The sequence below is a fragment of the Arachis ipaensis genome, chromosome B4, assembly GCF_059453495.1.
Source record: "Arachis ipaensis isolate K30076 ecotype BB chromosome B4, ASM5945349v1, whole genome shotgun sequence".
In the NCBI taxonomy this organism is placed as follows: domain Eukaryota; kingdom Viridiplantae; phylum Streptophyta; class Magnoliopsida; order Fabales; family Fabaceae; genus Arachis; species Arachis ipaensis.
In genome coordinates, this window is record NC_142439.1 from 45864141 (window position 1) to 45884912 (window position 20772).

General features: G+C 32.4%; 1 protein-coding gene and 1 pseudogene across 1 annotated transcript; both read left to right on the top strand.

The window, feature by feature from the left end:
- The first annotated feature begins 8050 nt into the window (after positions 1 to 8050).
- Positions 8051 to 8578, top strand: LOC107636438 (uncharacterized; annotated as a pseudogene).
- A 6711-nt stretch (positions 8579 to 15289) lies between these two features.
- On the top strand, positions 15290 to 17972 carry LOC107637757 (uncharacterized protein At4g06744-like). The gene is made up of 2 exons (XM_016341093.3): positions 15290 to 15905; positions 17021 to 17972. Exons 1-2 carry the CDS (start codon positions 15358 to 15360, stop codon positions 17742 to 17744), a joined length of 1272 nt encoding a protein of 423 aa, XP_016196579.1. The 5' UTR covers positions 15290 to 15357; the 3' UTR covers positions 17745 to 17972.
- The last annotated feature ends 2800 nt before the right edge of the window (positions 17973 to 20772 follow it).

Here is a 20772-nt window from a genome sequence, read left to right on the forward strand (position 1 = left end):
TTCTAATCTCTCTTTAAGAAATTTTATCAGCATATGCCCCTTCTCCATAGTGATCATCATCCTTTTTCAATCTTCTCTTCAAAAGATGGTGCAAATTTTAATGGGTTGGGTTCGGATTTAAACATTGGTGTTGGTATAGAGTTTAGCATTAAGTATGTAACTAGTTATATATGTGTTATCCAAATTTGTCAAATTTTGAAAATATTGTTGGTCCTCTTTTTGAGAGATGATATAAACTTCGATACAATAAGAAAAGTGTCGTTTTTGGTACTAGATACAAATTTCTCATGTGTTTGCTTTTTTTAATGTAATTTGTTATGTATTAAACATATAAAAGAATTTTATTATTGTCTAATATTTTTAAAATAAGAGCAATAATAATATCACAAAAGATTGGAGAAAGCCAGTACAATTACAATTACTGCACGACAAATCATAAAGCGTATTAAATAAAACATTAATAAAGCCATATCTTTCTCTATTGCCACGCTTCTAAAGTGTGGCCATATCTCCCTCTATTGCCACGCTTTAAAAGTGTGGCCATATCTCCCACCTACGGCCACTCTTTTAAGCATGGCAATCCATAAAAGACGTGGCAAAAAAAGCATGGTGATTGGATGAAAAAAGTGTGGCGATAGAGCAACCGCCAAGCTTGCAGATGTGACCCTTTCAAAAGCGTGGATGTAGCTGAAAAAGTGTGAAGAAAAGCTATTGCTACGCTTTTTTCAACTTTTTGTCATGCTTCAAAAGCATTGCAATAGAGCTATTTTCTTGTAGTATATTAAGAAACAAGTAGTGGAGCAGCTATTAGCTCTAACAATCAAGGAGGATTCTCTAAATGCTAAATTGTAATGAATTAGGAATGAATAAGGTTGGTTTAATTTTGATCTGAATAAGCTTGAAAGATTTCACATCATTGTGTCATTTAAATTACACTTATAGTGTCTATGAAGGTAAAAAATGGTAGAAATATTTGATTTTGGGAGGACATTTGGTTACCAAGTAGTGTATTGAAAGACATTTTTCTAATTTTTTTTTTAGGTCTCAAATCAAAATGGATTTGTTATAGGGGATTGTGAGTTTTGAAATGGCTTAGAGTGGATATAGAATTTTCAGTGGAAAAGGGAACTATTCCAATAGGAGTTGGAACTAGTTAACCAACTTCATGAAATTTTACAATCAATCAAATTAGTACCTAATAGAAAGGACCAACTTTTATAGAAATTTGATAAATCGGACATTTATTCTACCAACTCTTTTGTGCAAGTTTTGTAGATGAAAACATTGTCAAATGAAATTACAAGCTACGATTTCATTAGTACCATGTGGAGAGGTCTAGTACCTCCACGAATTGAGTTATTAACCTGGTTTATATTAGTTGATAGGGTGAATACTAAGGAAAGGTTAGTTAGATTAGGCGTTATTGATCATACTAATAAGGTATGTGTATTATGTAACAGGAATGTTGAGAATGTTCATCACTTATTTCTTGGTTGTAAGTTTATTTGGTAGGTGTGGTGTGGTATACGTGGTTGTTTGCCTATGATAGATTATGAGCTATTCCAAAGACAATTAAGCAGTATTTCGAGAGTTGGACAAGAATGCATTTAAAAAAGGAACAACGTAAGAGGTGGTTAATTAGTTTTTTTTTTTGCTATCATCTGAAATACATGGATGAAACGGAAAAAAAGAATATTCAGAAGTCAAAAAGTAGGTGTGACTACGGATTGAATTTCTTTATTCTTTGTTAATTAGTTCTCTTTATGCTTTGTTTTAGTTCTTTGTTCTTGTTGCTCCATGACGAAGGAATTAATGAAAGTTGAGAGTAACACATGAACTCAAACTAAATTAGCAAAACAAAGGAATTAATAAGGGAAGTAGATAACTAAAGTGCTAGAACAAATAAAAGTAAGAGAAAACTAAATTAAAATAAGACTGAAACCTAAACCTAAGGAGAAATTGGAAGAAGAAACCCTAAATCTAGAGAGAGGAGAGAGCTTCTCTCTCTATAATTCTGCATCTAAACCTAAAGTGTGTATGAATGAGAAGTGAATGATTGAATCCCCTAATTTTTCCTACTCTGCAGCCTCTTGTCTAAGTTTTCGGGACTGAAACTGGGTCAAAAATATCCCAGAAATCGCCCTCAGTGTTTTCTCGTAACAGAGGCACGTGACGCTTGTCACGTGTACGCGTCATCCACGCATACGCGTCGTTTGTCTACTGCACCGATCACGCGTACGCGTCATCCATGCATGCGCGTCGAGGCCAACTTCTCAAGACTTCAATTTTTTGTGTTCCTTCCACTTTTTCATGCTTCTTTTCCATCCTCTAAGGCATTCCTGTCCTATAAAACCTGAAAATACTTAACACACATATCACGGCATCAAATGGTAATAAGAGAAGATCACAAATTAGCAATTTTAAGGCAAAAGAAGAATGTTTTCAATAGTAGCACAAAATTAGGAAGAAAACTTAAAATAGTGGTTTATCACTCCATCTTTGTTGCATAGTTGTCAGAACGGGACCGAACCAACCGATTCGACCAGAAAATTGGTGAACCGAACACTAATCCAGTCCGGTTTAATTTTAAAACCATTTCAGAAAACAAATCAGATTAAATCGGCAAGAACCGGTAAAACTAGCATGAACCGGTCAACAGTCAATACAGATTAAATCGGTAAGAACCGATAAAACTGGCGTGAACTGGTCAATAGTCAATAGGCGTTGCAATAGAGGGGAGTTGAACCTAGGTCTTCTTATATAAGGACCAACCTAACAACCACTAGGCTAATTCTTGTTTTGGTTATTTTTAATATTTTTTAAAGTATATATTTTATTTTCACATGATATCCTAATTAATACACATGTTATCCTAAGAATATATTTTATTATTATTTTAGTTATAAACTCATTCATTCTTAAAATAATAATATTTTTATTTAACAATAATTATCAATTCACTTATTTTTTTTTAATAATTATATGATAACAATTAATATTATTTTTTCAATAAATACTTATAGTATATAATAAAATAATAGATATAAACTAATTAATAAATTATTAAAATTTAAAAATAATAATTATTTTAATATAAAAACAAAATAAAAATACTTTTGATAGAGTAAAAATAATAAAATACTTATTATTCTTATTTTATATTGTTTCAGAATATCTTAATTATTTTTAAAACATTAGTAAAAATATGTATTTTAAATTTTAATTTTAAATTTTTGACTATTTTATATTTATATTTATGTAGGATCGAGTCAATGAGTTCAACTAATGACCTACCAGTTAAACTAATAATTCAATGACCCAATAGTTTAACTGGTTTGATCACCAATTTTATTCTAACAACTATGCTTTGTTGTATTGAGTTGCATTACTTCAAAAAAAAATTACATTTATTGGGAGATGTAACTAACAACTAACTTTTCTAATCTTATCATAGCAGTAACTTCTGAAAGAAGCCTCTAACAATACCTAACTAACTAACTTCATGTTATTAGCTTTAAGTCTTGCTCTGCTTGTTCTGTAGTTTCTATTATAGCAACTGCCTTTACACCAATCTTAATGATACTCTAATAATGCGGAAGGGACTAGAATGTGGTGCCGTACGGCTTTAGCACAATATTTATTTAATGAATTTACAGTCTCGTTATACATATAAGTATTTTGGACATATAAGTTCATACAAGTTAATCCTAGCTCAACAAAATTCACTTACATAATGCATACGTGAAATTACATCGTTCTTCCTCTAATAATTGTATCCCGCATTTCTTCTCCTCCTCCTTTTCTTCCTTCTTCTTATCTTTTTTCTTTTCATTTTTCCTCTTTTTTCTTCGCGTGTTTCATCCTCATCGTCGTTCTTTTTATTACTGTTGTTGTTGCTGCATTTTTTTCTCTCTTCCTCTTTCTATTGATTTTGCAACATTATGTATTTTTTTCTTTGTTTGATTATTTTCTCCCAAAAAAAATTCTAAGAATATGAAGTAAGAAGATGAAGAAGAAGCAGCTGCAGAAGATGAGAAAGAGGAAGAAAAAAAGTTTTGAATTATATAGAACTTATCAGAATAAAAATACATTGAAATATGTTCAAAATACACCGCAAGTATTCCAAAATACACCGAAACGCGAATGGAACAGATTCATCACAATAACAAATCAGATTCAGAATTCTTACATAGAAATTTGCAACAAATGCACAAAAATATTTTCTTTAATTCATCTTTTCTTCTCCTTTTCTTCCTTATTTCTTTCTTTTTTTAGTTGAATGAATGTGGATTCATCATCTTTCAAGTAATTTTACAGCATTATGTGTTTCTTTTTCTTCTTTGTTTAATTTTTTTTGTTTTTATTCTTGTTAAAAGAGTAAATAAGAAAAAACTTGAGAAGATAGAATAAGATGAAAAAAATAATGAATAATAAAGAAAAAAGAAGATGATAAAGTCAAGTTCTGAAATCAGTTTTGAACAGTTATCTCGTTGTTGAAGATAATGAATGATTCAAGTTCAGATTGTCAATTGAACAAGAGTGAAGTGGATTATTGTTTTGAATTCAACCAAGTGATTGAGGTGTATTTCGATTCTAGTTAATGTTTTCATTAGTAGTTCATGATTCTATAGGTGAATAATGTTGTTTTTGTTTGTGGAAATTGCTGTTCATCATTGATGGTTTGAATTGAATATAATGTTTAACAATTTCGGTGTTTTTGTACTGATAAGTTCTGCATAATTCAAAAGTCTTCCTCTTTCTCCTCTTCATCTTCTGCTGATGCTTCTTCTTCTTTTTTTCATCATCATCATCATCCTCTTCTTCTTTTTTTTTCTTATTCATCTTTTTCTTCTTCTTTTACCTTCTCAAGTTTCTTCTTGTTTTACTTTCTTAATATGAATAAAAACAAAAAAAATCAAACAAAAAAGAAGAAAAAACACATAATGCTGCAAAATTACTTGAAAAATGATGAATTTACATTCATTCAACTAAAAGAAAGAAAGAAATAAGGAAAAAAAGAAGAAAATAAAATGCAGCATTAAAGGAAGCATTTTTGTGTATTTGATACAAATTTCGGTGTAAAACTAAGATATTTATGTGTATTGTTTAAGAATTTTCGGTGTATGTGTACTGATAAGTTCTGCATAATTCAAAACTCTTCTTCTTCCTCCTCCTCATCATCTACTGCTTCTTCTTCTTAAATGCATTTTTTCTTTTTTTTTTCTTTATTTCTTTTTTTCTTTTAGTTGAATGAATGTAGGTTCATTGCCTCTTCTAAGTAATTTTGCAGCATTATGTGTTTTTTTTTTGTTCTTTGTTTGATTCTTTTATTTTTATTCTTGTTAAGAGATAAAATAAGAAAAAACTTGAGAAGGTAAAACAAGAAAATAAAAATGAATAAGAAAAAAAAAAGATGATGATGATAATGAAAAAGAAGAAGAAGCAGCAGCAGAAGATGAGAAAGAGGAAGAGAAAGAATTTTGAATTATGCAGAACTTATCAAAATAAAAATACACCAAAATATTTCCAAAATATACGGCAATATTTTCAAAATACACCGCAAGTTTTCTAAAATACATCGAACATTTGCTATAAATGCACAAAAATATTTTCTTTAATTTTGAACCAGGTAACGTCATCAATATGGCAAATTCTACAATAATGAATTGAATTGGGTCCATGAATCTAAGAAATAGCGAGAATTCTTGATCTCTCTCAATTCGAAAATCCAGGATTTGAATTGATGTCCTTTCATCAAATCCTCCTAAATTGATAATAACAATGATACGTATAAAAAGAATAAGACGACGACGATGACTATAACGATGATGATCATGGTGATGAAGTTAATGGAAGAATAAGAGAAAAAGGAAAAGAGGAAAAGAAATTTCAATAAAAAAAAAAAAAAGAGGAAGAGGAGGATGTAAAAAAAAAAAAAAAGAAGAATTTGTAAAAAAAAAATGAGTTATATATGAGAATAATTGATGAATCAATATATCGTCGTTAGTACGCCTAACTTGTTAATCACACATTCATGCAAAAATTCAGCTTAATTATATAGTCACATAAGACTATAACAGAGGTAATAGCGCCAAAGACAAACGCGGCAGTGCCTAACTCAATCAAAACTGGTTTAAGCTATTTTTTTTATGATTGACGAATGCAGAGATTTGGTATATACGGCTTCTAGATTTATTCTTTCTATCCAAATCAGGCTTTTCACCTTTTTAATTAGATCATGAAAAATAAAAACAAACAGAAAAAGAAGATAACGCTGTTTTTTTTCTATTGTATCTTTTTATCCAATAAATAAAAGACTAATTTGTCATATATTTAAATTTTATTATTTAAAAGTTTGTAAATAACTAATAAACTGCTATATATATAATATGAGATTCGAACTTTTGACATTTATTTAAGAGAACGAATAAGCTAATCGCTTAACTAATTTAAGTTAGGGCTTGTTTGGACGTCATTCTCGAAAAAAATCTTTTATAAAAGTAAAATTGATTTTATGTTTGAATATTTCATGTAAAAAGATATTTTTATTTATCAAATATATTTGGATAAAATAAGATAAAAGTATTTTTTTGTTCATTTATTATTTAAAAAAAATCTTTTTTTTAAGAAAAAAATCTTTTTCAAAAAAATATAAATTATAATTTTTTTTTAAAAAATTTATTGATTTAATGACACCTAAATACACACTTAATTAAAATGTTAATTTTAAATTTAACTATATTATATGTATATAAAAAATAAGCAACCAAATAGAATAATACGTATTAAAATATAAAATAAAATAATTTAAATATCACATATTTTTATACATAAATTGATAGTGACTGAGTTGTAGTATGTAAATAACAGTTTTATTTTTTTTGTTTTTTTGGACTGGGCAAACCAACCCAACAAGCATCCACCCAACCCTGCCCCAAAAAAATGTGATTCCTAGCAGTTTTGTTCTAAAATTATGGAAATTTCAGGACCAACAGATGTAACTTAATGGGGCCTTTTTTTTTCTTCGTTATAGTATGGGCAATTGAGAGAATTCGTAATCCATCCAGCTGTTAGCTAGGAAAATGATTCGGTACGCCTTAATCCTTAACATTTGTCCACGCAGACATCAAAAGAAACAAACAGTTAGGGGTATTTGCGGTGCAGTTTGGATCGGTTTTGAGTCAAAAATTCATCCGATCCGAACACTATGTTTACTTGCGGTGCGATTTGGATTGAATGATCTTTTTAAAAAATCCGATCCGATCCGATCCAATTTCGAGCGGTTTGGATTGGATTGGATTTGTGGTTTTGTAAATTAAAAAAAATAAATATATATAACAAGTCTCAACATCAAATTTCAAATAATCAACAATGGCATAGCAAGTCTTAACAATATTTTAAAAAACTAACGATAACATAACAATAAAAATAAAATTATAGGTTAGTTAAAATAAATAAATAAATCACATTTTGAACATAAAACATCTATTAAATAATAATAATACATGAAAAATATAAATATGTATAACAAATTGAATATGTTATAAGTATAATTGTAAACATAATAATATTATAACACATTGTGCGGTTTGGATTGGATTGGATCGGTTGTGAAAAGTAGATCCGAAATCCGATCCGATCCACACTACTAGAAAACTAGTTATTACAGACGGATATTTCCGACGGATTTTATCCCACAGAAATACAGACGAAATTTCAGAGGAATTTTTTGTCGGAAAATAAAAAAAATGAATTAACATAAATTACAGACGAAAAAAATAATCCGTCAATAATTCTGTTGGAAAAATTAATTTTTTTTTGTGTAAAATAATTACAGACAAAAAATCCGTCTGTAATAAAATAGACAAAAATACTTCATTTTATGAAATTATTACAGACGGAAAATCCGTCAGTAATTTAAATTTTTCCGTCGGAAATAATAAACTAAACCTACCATTGCACCGAGCCCCATTTCCAGCACACAAATCAAAAGAAATAAACACTCAACTTCTAACATGTGTCTGATAACAAACCCTAATTTCGATCCCAAATAGATCGATCGAATTCCTTGGCAAATCCTTCCTCATCTTTCTCCTCCTCGTCTCAATTCACCTACTCCTCCGATCCCTCTTACTTCCCCACCCCCTTCCACCTTCAACAACCGTCTTACGCCCCACCCCTTCGTCCCCCTCCTTCCACCGTCGCCGCTGCCCCCGTTGCTGCCGCATACAGCTATCCTCCTCCACCGTCACACCACCACCAATTCCAGCGCGATGCTCAGTAACTCTTCTAGCGCGACGCCCAGACCATCACCCCGGAGGCTCTCGAGAGCGTGAAGGCCGCCATAGCCAGCAGCGACGTCGACCACAAGACCGACGCGAAGTGAAAGGCAGTTCCCCGCCGTGCCGCCGGGCAGACGTGGGAGGATCCCTCGCTGGCCGAGTGGCCGGAGAACGACCATCGCTTGTTCTGCGGCGACCTAGGGAACGAGGTGAACGATGACATTTTGTCGAAGGCCTTCACAAGATTCCCTTCGTTTAACATGGCGAGAGTTGTCAGGGACAAGCGATCTGGTTAGATTTGTTTTCTGATTAGTGGATTTTTAGGTTGTTAAAATAGGATTAGATTAGGTTTTGAAAATTGATTAGGCCTCAATCTGGCTTTGATTTTACTTCTTTTGTGGTGTTTAGGCATTAGTGACTAGCTTCTGCTCGTAGTAATTATACTAGTATCTTCAATTGAGTCTCCATTTTTGAATTCAGATTCAGTCTCTGTTTTCTTCACTGCTGTGCTTTTCTTTTATGTGTACATAAGTAGTAATATGTATCTTTATTCTTGCTATTTCACTCTTAATTAATTATTTTTATGTTGCAAGTTCTGTCAAGGGGAGGGGAGGCTGTACAGATGACTACTGACCATGAACCTAATACTGAGTGGGGCATCATTGAGAACAGAGGTGACTTTGTCTCAAACATGCCAGGTTTCTCAACTAACCCTGAATTCTATGCTTTGTTGCTACTAATATTCAGTGCTGATTTTTGTGTTTTCATTCATCATTCCTTTTACTATAGAAACTTGAGTTTTGTTTGCTGTGATATTAGTTTGCTCAATTCCTTTTACTATAGGGCAGTGTTTCTTCTCTGAGACTGATATTCTCTTTCCCAGAAAAAAAACTTCTTTTGGAACAGAATGGACCACATGTTGCAAGAATCTCAGTTTACGAGGTATGCTATAAGAACCGTTTACTCAATTAAAACCTCCTTGTCTTTTTATTGTTCCTTTGATGCTTTTTATAACTCGAGTTTTTGTGCAGGGGTTTGAGAGAGAGGTTGTTAAGGCTGGGAAGCAATCCGATGAGTTCTTGCAATAGTTATCTGCAGAAAGTTTTGGCCATTGTTCATGGAAACTTGAAACTCTCCGAAAGGTAATTCTTGATAAGGAACCATGCTTTTTAACCCTCCTTTCTTATTTTAATGCTTATGGCGGTGCTCCATTGCACCTGTTGGTTATCACTGGGTTGTCAAGGTTATTGTCAAGGTTATTTATGTACATCATGGCTATCAAAATGAAGGAAACATGTTGGGATATCCTAATTTAAATCTGAAACATGACATGTATTTTATTTAAGTATCCTCCATTCTATTCACTTTTTGGTTCTGTTAGTCTAATTTGTATAATTCACTTTATAAATACGTGAATTTGTGTTTTTTTACAATGCTTATGTAAGTGGTGGAATTAATCTTGTTTCCTTTTGGCAGCCATGCAATCCTAGTATATCTTGCTTCTGCTTTTACTGGAATTACTGACCATTGGTTAGTAAAACCATCTCATTTGCTTCTTAATGAACTGCTATTGTTCCAATCTTGTTTTTTCACAAGTTTCCTTCTTCAAATTGAACTCAAGGTTTAATTTTATTGGTGTTTCGCTGACAATTTGCCAGATCTAACTTGCCAACTTTTTCTACTTCTTTCAGCCTATGATGCCACCTTATGCAGCACTTTATTCACCTGGAGGGATTTATACTCATCCTGCCATTCTTATTGTAAGTCTAGCTACTTTCATGCAATTTATTTCATGGTTTATGAAAAATTGGAGCTTGTCTTGTTCATTGCCCATGAATGTTTGGCTTCTACTATAATGATATCAATCAATAGTTCACAATAGAATAAGAGAAACTAATATACTGAAATGTCAAATGTGTTTCCTTTGATCCTGTTTGTGGACCTAGATAATTCAAATATTTATATTTATTTATTTTATTATCATAAAAGCTTTTCAGTCCTTAATTATATATAATTTTTACGTAATATATATATTAATTAGCTCATACAAAAGCAAATGCAAGGCTGGTGCAATGTTTAGGCTATGCGTGCTAATCTTTCATGTTGCAGGTTCGTATCCTCGTGGTACCATTTTAGAATTAATTCCAAAAACGCAAGGGTTGAAGACCGGTTTGACACAAAATGGCGGGTTTACCTACCGTTGATTGGTATGATTTAGATACTAATCCAAGTTTTTTTTTTTATGGTGACACTTGCTCCTTCTAATGATGTTTCATTTATATGTATTATTTGGAAGCTCACCTTACTCCTACGTACCTACATGTTTAATTCAAACACTTAGTCTTGATGGAAGTAGAACAGAAGCATAAACTTTCATGTTTGGTATGCACACTTTTAACTAAAAAATCAAAAGGGTATGCACTTGCTTACCCTCTCAAACCTTTCATCTTGATGTGACCTCCATTGCTCTTTGGTGAATGATTGTAAGGAAACACTATCAGTCCATATTTCCACCTTTGAGTTCTTGGTTTGCATAGGTGAATCAGTTTCACTTCACAAAATTTGAAAGATATCTAAATAAAAGAAAACCAGAACCATTTGAGCATTTGACTATTTTTTTCATGTTCTTAAAGCTGAGAAACATGCAGGTGTTAAGTCTAGAAAGTAATTCACTTCACCTAAAAAAGAATCTCAGCAGGGCTTGAGTGGTTGGCCACTATGCCACCTTTTAGCAGAGTCCAAGATCCATGCTTTGCTATCGTCTGACCTCCTAGAATCAGCTCAGTTGCATTCGTTTTAAATGTAACTGACACAGTGTCCTTCTTTAACTGAGCTGAAACCAAGCTGAATATGGAAACAAGGTCACAAATTTCTGGATGAAACAGAACTCATGATATTAGAGATAATAACAAGTCTAAAACATAGATGGTATGTATGAGAATGCTGTCTTCAAAGTTCAAAGTGTAAGTTATTAGTAAAGTTGCATAGCATTCCTTTCTTAAGTCAGACCTTGTGGGAGAAACTATCTGAAAGGGTTTGAGGGGCTTGCAATGTCAATTGGGAATGGCCATACTGATAGTACAGAGCTTAGAACTGAAAACAAGCTGTCACAGAGGCTTGTTAGTCTATTTTCTTTCTATATAAATTTCTGCAGATTCTTTTTTAATTTTTATTTTTTGAATTCTTACGTTGTGGGGTCATGGAGGGGAAATCAGATACTCTTTAGTGGGATTAAACTCAAATTTTATCCCTCTATTTAGAAGACTAGTCCATGAGTTAGTTATTCTATTAGGTGCTTGTGGATAACTACATTTTTGATGATATGAACAGTGTGGATACTGGGGGTTCTAGTGATGGAAGTGATGGCAACACTGTGGGGGTGAGAACTTACTTGCAATTAGTAATTTTTTTCATGCATTTGGTTGACCATGTTGCCAATAGTTTATTTTTCTTTTTAAATTGATTTCACAAAATTAAAGATTAAATTATGATATTTTCCGTCTTATGTTCAGGCTAATCAAACACCAAGGAAAAGAAGCTGTGAGAGAACACCAGCCACTAGTATGACTCTGTTCTTCACCAAGTGTCATATCTTGATGAACAATAGAGTTGTCCTGGGATCACAATTATCTTTCTGATACCATCACTGCACTAATTTTCTCGACCAGTTAATTGAGTAGAGTCTTTATTAGTCTGATGTCAGATTATTTACTCTTTAAGTTAAGATGAAAATTTACCCAAAAGTTTGTGATTAGTTCAATAAATGCAGTTCACTTTAACATGGAATTTTGCCAGATCAAATTGAACTCAAGTTTCCTTCGCTGACAAGGTTTGTATTTTGCTGTGCCGGATTCTAGCTTCAACGAAGATGTTTTGTATCCTTCTCCAATTTTTGGCTGCTGAACAATTTTTAACATAGAACTGAAAAAAGTGAAAATAAAAAATTCTATAGATGAAATAGTGAAATTATGTTGATCTGCCACCCTAAATGATACCAAAATCAATTCACATATGATTGTGTTTTACATTTTTCATCCATTTGATTTATTTCTGTACTTTGTTTTCAAAAATTCTATATTGAAGCTATGAAAACTGAAAAGATTAGATGACGATTTTAGCTTTTTGTTTACTTTAGTCTACACCACATGAATGTGATCTCAGAATGAGTACATTTTAATGTAGCATGATGTAGCCTCCATTGTATTAGGGTGTAGTTGTATTTTCCCTTGGTATATGATAGTGCATCTCTTGGTTGAGCTTCATTTCTTCATGCTAATTGCTATTTGCTCAGCCAGCTAATCTTGATATGGTTTGTTATTTTGCATATTATTAATTTAAAGATATCAATTTTTATTTTGTTGATCACTTATCTGAATTTATTAATGATAGGGTCTATGTTCTCACTCTGGGCATTTTTATTGAGGAACAAAAAGGCAAAGTTTTCTTGTGAGAAAAGCAGTGATGAAGAAGAAGAAGAAGCAGCAGCAGAAAGAGCAAGTGAAGTGAATTTTGTAGATGGGATAAGTGGAATTAACACAGGACCTCCTTCACCAACTTCATCTATTAATTATTAGAGCAGCGAAAATTGTTCAAATAAGTTAGGAAATTGAATAGGAGCTGCTTGCAATATAGGTCTTTTAATTTACTAGTATGAGAAAAATCATTTAGAGCCCTTTGGATACCTATTAACAACTTTTAATTTACTTAAAATAGACTTTATTGATGTATGTTTGTTACTTATTATTATAGTTGATGTATCAATACACTTTGTTTATATTTTGAATTATATTGACTTGCTTGTTTATAGTACTTTTCTTTTAGTTTGATAATACGATGAATTTTGTTTATTTTTTGAAATATTAATATTTGAATATAAATTAGATAAAAATTTGTATTAAATTTATATTTATTTTGTATGAAAACAAGTTTATTTTATAATTGGAAAAATAAAAAAAAATTCTATTTTACCTTCCTAACGGATTTACAGACGAATTTTCTGTCTGTAATCAGTGTGAGATGATTTTCCAAAGTTCAAATTACAGACAGAAAATCTGTCGGAAAATATGTCTGTAATTACAGACGAAAAATTCGTCTGAAAATCCTTCTGTAATTACAGACGAAAAATCTGTCTGAAAATCCGTCTGAAAATCCTTCTGTAATTACAGACGAAAAATTCGTCGGAAAGTTTGTCGTCTTCGGGAAATGGATGGAGAATTTACAGAGAGAACATCCGTCGGTAACTGATAAAATCCGTCTGTAATTTTCCGACGAAAAAAAAATCCGTCGGTAAATAATTTTTGACGGGGCTTTTACAGATGGACAAAATCCCTCGGTAATTTCGTTGGTAACCAAAAATCCGTCTGTAATAAAGACTAAATCTGTCTGTATTAATGCATTTTCTAGTTGTGCCAGTGGTTTATAAAAAATAAGATCCAATCAAATCCGAATTAATGCGGTTTTAATCGGTTTTCGATTTGAATTAGATTGGATGAACAGTTTAATTTGGATCGGTTTAGATTTGAACACCCCTACAAACAGTTGCCCATGTTGTACATTTGTACTTCATCAGTTAATCTCAGATCTCAAATATTCCACTTAGAAGTCCCATCTTCAGACCAAAATTCAATAAAAATCTTAAAATGATGATTTATGACTGGTTAAGCTTTGAAATTAATTAATCGAGTTGTAATCACTATGCGTCACAACTCATAAGAAGTTTAGAAAAAGTATTAGTTGATTAATGTTATCTATTTCTATTTTAATCAAAGGAAAAGTCTAGGGACAAGAATTTTATTAAATTTTGGTTAGCATGTAATCAGTAAAAGAAAAGTAAATAATTTCACACCGTTAGATAAAATTTCACATTATTAAAAATATTATTAATGACTACTTGATAACTATAAATTACAAAAGTTGCTGATCCCTAATCTCTTCAAAATATTTGGAGATATGAATAGATCAGTTAAAAATGAGGTATCAAGTGAAAGAGAAATCCATTTAGCATTTATATTTCTTTTGCATTTGATGTGGATGTTCAAACTTCAAACAGTATAACACTTCAATTTCACATTTCTTTGACTCTTGCAGCAACATGTAGAAAACCAAATACACATCCTTTGAAATGATGTCTTTTTTCTCAAGTGGTTTATACTTTATACAAAGTTCAAACCCCATAATGCGTGTTCTCATGCTCCTCTTCCAAGTTATGTGGTTTAAAAAGTTCAAAACCCATAAATATATGTTCCCATTTGTAGTCGGTGCGCTTATAATGCTAGCTTATCAAATCTCCAAAATCAAAAGTTCTTGGTGTATGTGCTGGACTTCTACTCATTAGTGCCCATTGTTGACAACAATCATTTCAAACCCCTTCTTATATAACAATAATCATCCCACCACCGTTATCAAGGGGAAAAGAAAGAAGAACCACATGTAATTAAATCTTCTCATGATACAAATGAAGAAACAAAACCATCATCCATTATAAATCATTAAACAATGCAAGGCCCATATATACTGTATAACAATATTTGGAAAGGAAAAGTCTAGGGCCAGCAACTTTGTTAAATTCTGACCAGCATGTAACCAGCAAAGAAAAGTGAGCTATTTGATGAAATCTCACACCAATCTTACACCATTAAAACCATTATTGATGGCTATTTGATAGCTACAAATCACCAAAGTTTCTGGCCCCTAAGCATTCTTCATTCGAAAAACCAAATTGGTCATTAAACTGATAGAATTAAAAATTTAAAAATTTAATTAAAATTCAATCGAATCGTATATAATAAAATAATATATTTATATAATATATATATTTTTAAAAAAATATTATTGTATTTTATTATTTTAAATTGATTAATAATTGTTTAAAAAATTATACTGATTCAATCGGTTAACTCAGCTTTTAATTGTTTTTTTATTTTTTTGATTAATTCATTGTCAATTAATTTTTTATTTGAACAAAACTGACTTAGTGATTGATTCCTAATTAATTCGATTAAATTGACCGTTTCGGTTTGGTTCTTCAAACAATGCTATATACCCACTCCCTTAGGGTTGTTGAGATATTGAAATCATGGAAAATAGTTCAGGAATTTCAACAACATTGTTCATCACCTTTTTACTACTAATTCCTTCTTGTTGTGTTATCTTTGTGAATTGCAAAACCCTTGAAAGTTCATCACTATCACTAGATTTGACGATCCCAGACATTTTAGGGTTCTTAGACGAGAGACTAGCTCTTATATTCCCAATAATTCAAGCATTCAAGACCACAATAACTTCTGACCCGTTGGGTATAACCTCAACATGGAGTGGTCCAAACATATGCAACTACACTGGCTTCTACTGCGACAACCCACCCGACAACAAAACCGCGGTAACCGTCGCATCCATAGATTTCAACGGCTTCCAGCTCTCCGCTCCGTCCCTCGACGGCTTCATAGACCAGCTCCCGGACTTGGCAATATTTCACGCCAACTCCAACAACTTCTCTGGCACCATTTCTCCGAACATAGCGAAACTAAAGTTCCTGTACGAACTGGACTTGAGTAACAACCTCCTCTCCGGCGTGTTCCCCGTTTCCGTTCTCAACATGCCCACATTGTCCTTTCTCGACATAAGGTACCATGCACAATTTTCTTTTTTTCTGTTTTATTTTTCTCAGTCAATAATTCCATGATAAAAATAACGTAAATATTTATTTTCCCGTTAACAACTCAAGATGAACCACAAAGATAAAAAAAAACACAAGAGAAAAAAATAACAAAATTAATTAAACGTCGGCCAAAAGTATTAATTTCTAAATTTCTTTTTTTCTTTTTATTCAGACAATATGTTAACCGTATGTTCTACATTGAATACTAATCAAACATGTATTGTTTAGGTAATAAAATCACTAACCAGCCACCATTGTTAGTCAAAATAAAATATTGAAAATTAACAACCTTTTTTTTTCAATTATTATTCAACTATTTTACTTTTTAATTATGCTATGTGCAATCTGCATATCAAAATTAAGGGGAAAAAATCAATTGCTTATATAAAATATATATTAAAATATAAAATATATATTAAAAAATAAATTAAATATCATATATATATTTCTACATATATACATCGTTACTAATTTGATAAATGATTGTTAAAATGTACGTATAATTTTTTTACCTTTATCTTTTTTTTCTTTGGCATTTTGTTAGATGATTATTAGTTGTAAAAGGAGTTTCATTTTCTTAATTATTAGACATGATAAAAGTATGTTCTTTTATTGTTTTTTCACCTTCTTTAGTCTTTATTGTCTTCTTTCTTTTCTTATTTTTTGGAGTAAAATATTATTTTGTTCCACAATATTTGATCTAAATTTTAATTTAGTTCTTAATATTTTAAGTGTATTATTTTATTATCAATAGCTTTTAAATATCATGTTTCATTTTTAAAAAAATTTTAAGCAAGTTCAATTTTGTTTCACCATTAAATTTCTGGATAATAATAATCAAATACCTTCAACTTGTATGTACACTTTGCTTACTCATGTGGAGTTTTAAGCTTTATGAATAATTACAAAAATAAAAATATAAAAAATATTATATAAATATTAAAATTAGTAAACATATATTTAATATATATTATTTAATTTATTTTTAATATATATTTTATACTAATAACTAGTGTTTAGTAACTAATTTTAGTATAAACTAGACCTAGAACTTATATTTGTATCTTGTTATTTGTATAAGGTACAATTTGTTTTCCGGTACAGTGCCACCCAGCATATTTACCGAAGCTTTGGACGTACTTTTTCTGAACAACAACAATTTCGCCCTGACTCTTCCCAACAACTTAGGGGACACAAAGGCTCTCTACCTCACTCTCGCAAACAACAAATTCACCGGCCCCATTCCGCGAAGCATCAGAAAAGCCTCGGCCACGCTGACTGAGGTTCTCTTCCTTAACAACCTCCTGACCGGTTGCCTGCCCTATGAGATCGGGTTCTTGAAAAAGGCCACCCTCTTGGACGCCGGAAACAACCTCCTCACAGGGCCGTTGCCATCCTCCTTGGGCTGCTTGGAGAGCGTGGAGCAGCTAAACCTAGCCGGGAACCTGTTGTACGGACAGATTCCGGAAGTGGTGTGCGCGCTTGGTAACTTGGCGAATTTGTCACTGTCCTATAACTACTTCACCAAGGTGGGACCACTGTGCAGGAATATGATTAAGAAGGGTGTTGCTGATGTGAGGAAGAACTGTATTTTGGGGCTTCCCAATCAGAGATCGGCGCAGGAGTGTTTTGCGTTTTTCTTGTCGCGGAGAAGTTGTGGGAACCCGGCGTGGTTTAACTTCTTACCGTGTAAGATTCCGCCGTGGAAGAAACCTAATAGTGAGAGCAATAGTACAGTAACAATGACGAGGAAGAGGAATTTGCTTTCATATTCTGCTCCTTCCAGAAATAGAGTGCTTTTGTAGCAATATATATCTGGTGGATGAAGGATATATACGTATAACTTGAAAAAGAACGTAAGAAGAGAACTTGATGGGAAAATGAGAACAGACTCTAGTAGATAGCTATGCTAATAATGTTTGTATTTAACAATCTAAAAATTAATATTAATAATGTTTGTCCATGACAAAATGGCTATGCCTTTGGGTGTTAGGATTAGGACTTTGGAGTTGCACGTATTTATTTAGGAAAAATTACATTTTAATAAAGTTTTCAAGCAATGATAGTTGTTTATGTCCTGACCCAATGTATAAAAATCAGGCCCAATAAAGATAAAAAGTCTGACTTAAAGGGGGATCTCCACCATATATCCAACCTCTTTAAAGGAGGTCGGATACAACGAAGGGAGTCTAGCTCTACTTGGTTAAGCAAGTAACTGCCTTCTCAAATCTCTCAAACTATTTCTATCTTATCTGAAAGATAGATCTTAACAAACTCTCAAGATAAATGGAACAGTTATCCATCGATAAAGGTGGAACTACTTCAACAAAGGTGGTTATTAGCTCTACTATAAATACACTGACACTCTTTAGGTATACACACTTTCTAATCTACTAAAAACCTGCTTAAAACCCTTGATAACTTAAGCATCAGAGTGTCTTGCAGGTACCACTCTTTAGCTACCTTCTACGAGAAAATCAGACGACAGCACTTAAGCGCAAAAACACGTCAGACGCTGCCCTATAAAAAGTTTGGACCTCACGATCAGACCCAAACCAGTATTTCAAATAACTCCGGAAATAATAGTCATTATAGATGGGTGCATGCTTCCAGGCATATTGCAAACATGAGAGAAATCTAGGCGCGAGTTCCTCTTTTTAATTTGCAATAAACACTTTTCGTATTGTATGTACTATTTTAGTATATATGTGAGTGTATTGTCTATACTATTTTAGTCTATACGTGAATATTTTTATTTTAGAAGTTTTACGCTTTTCAAAATTTAAGAAAACACTACTGCTACAAAACAACTCCAAAAGTACTCATTGATATAAAAATATTAAAAGAATAAAGTTCTACAACTAAGCAAAATATTTAACCAAATTTAATAAGTTGTTATAACCGTTTTTCACATTACGTGTACGCACGTTTCTCCTCCTCCTCCTCCCTCTCGTCATTCTCTTTCTCCTCCTCTCCCTCCTTCTCCTTACACCCTTGTTACTGTTGCTGCTGCTTCTCCTTCTCTTTTCTTCTTCATCTTTTCTTTCGTTATCGTCGTCATCACTACCACCACCATCTCCATCTCCTCCTTCGTCTCCTCCTTTTCCTTCTCCTCCTTCCACTACAACAAACACCCATTCAACCACACTTTTCTTACGCTACATTTGAAAAACGTATAGAATAGGTTACACTTTTCTCTGTGTTACTATTTTATAGAAAATAGAAAATACAGTTATGGCATCACTTGAAAAGTGTCTCCTTAGATATTATAAAGATTACTTATAAAGCGTAGTCTTATCTTAATATTTATGGGTACACTTTTCTCACCAAAAAAGACGCTTTTCAAAGATGGTCTAATCGTTAGGTTTTGGGTACGCTTTATAAGCGTTTCCTAATATATGCGCACTACTAGGAATTTTTTTCCCTTTTAACGCCCGTGCCCTCCTTCTCCTTTCGCAGAAAGCTAAGAGAGAGATCTTTACTCTCTTCCTCAACCTCGTCCATACCTTCCTTTTCTCCTTGCACTACATCCTCACACGGCTCTGCTACACCACACCACCACCGCGGCTCTATTACGATGCACCGCCTTCGTGCTTTGCTACTTCGCAACAATGCTGCAGCTCTCCTACGTCGTACCACTGCCTCGCTGTGCTCTTTTGCTTCTTTGCTCGCTGCTGGTTTCTTGTGCTCCGCGTCTCCTTTGCAACTCGTGCCACCTCTTCTCCATCCATCCCTGCTCAATTGGCTTTCCCTCATCACAATAGGTAGGCTTTTAGTTTTTTTCCTGATTTAGGCAATTAGGGTTCCTAATCCACACTTCCTAATCACTAGCCTGTGTTAAATTTAATTAGAGTTCTATATCACAATTTCATATTTAATTAGGGTTTTCTATATCGTATTCAATTTTTGTCGTGCAGTCTGACTCAACTAGCATGAGCTGAATGGATCTTGTATTTGTCGGTCTTCTTCCTTTTCTGTTTTCTTTTTTTTTCCTTTTCATTTTTTCGTTGAGGAAGAACTTGATTTTCCAAAGAGTGGAGGATCTTTAGCTGGTAGCGTTAACATTCTTTCCCCTGCTGGCTACTGCATTAGATTGCTATTCTTTCTGCTTTTTCTGCGTTGAGCTAAATGGTGAACTCGAGTTGTAGAAATCTTTGTGTGTCATTTTTTTGGGTATTATTATTGAAGCGCAGCATCTTGAGAAAAATCTGAGTCAGTTTTGTTTTGAAAATTAGGGTTATATGATTGAGATGTGAACGAAGTTTATACTGTAGGAGAAGGACAAATAACTTGTGATATGAGATTTTCTCGTATTGTCGATGATTTTATTTAATTACTTTTTATCTTATTAGTTTGGGGATATGTTGATATAAGTTTCAGGCTTCCATCAAGCTGGGCTTGTGTATCGATTTTTAATAAACTGGAAATTGTAAATTGTAAAGGATATTCATACATGTGATTGAGTTTGATTAAACCGTATCAGCTTGGAACATACAAGATAGGTTTTACAATGTTCAATTATTTTTGCTAGTAATTTCTTTTAACTATGTTGTGTTACTACTATTCTTGATTTTCATATGTAGGGTAAAAATTCTAAGTTTCCACTAACTAAAAAGGATTGAAAAAATAAAATCATAGCATATTAAGAATGTTATCTTGTTAATTAATGTAGTCTAATTACTATTAATTTAATTCGTTGTCTTTGATTTTCATGAATAGCAAGTCATGCAATTGAGTTGAAGAATCATTCTTTACTACATGGAAAAGTGATAAGGGTCATGTGGTCTCATCACGATCCTGATGTGAGAAAAAATGGCAGAGGGGATGTTTTTG

What these genes read in the sequence shown, in the direction of transcription:
- LOC107637757 (XM_016341093.3), top strand. Translation starts at nt 15,358, where the DNA reads ATGGAAAATAGTTCAGGAATTTCAACAACATTGTTCATCACCTTTTTA. An exon ending in TTGTCCTTTCTCGACATAAG is followed by an intron (nt 15,906 to 17,020) that starts GTACCATGCACA and finishes TATTTGTATAAG; the next exon opens with GTACAATTTGTTTTCCGGTA.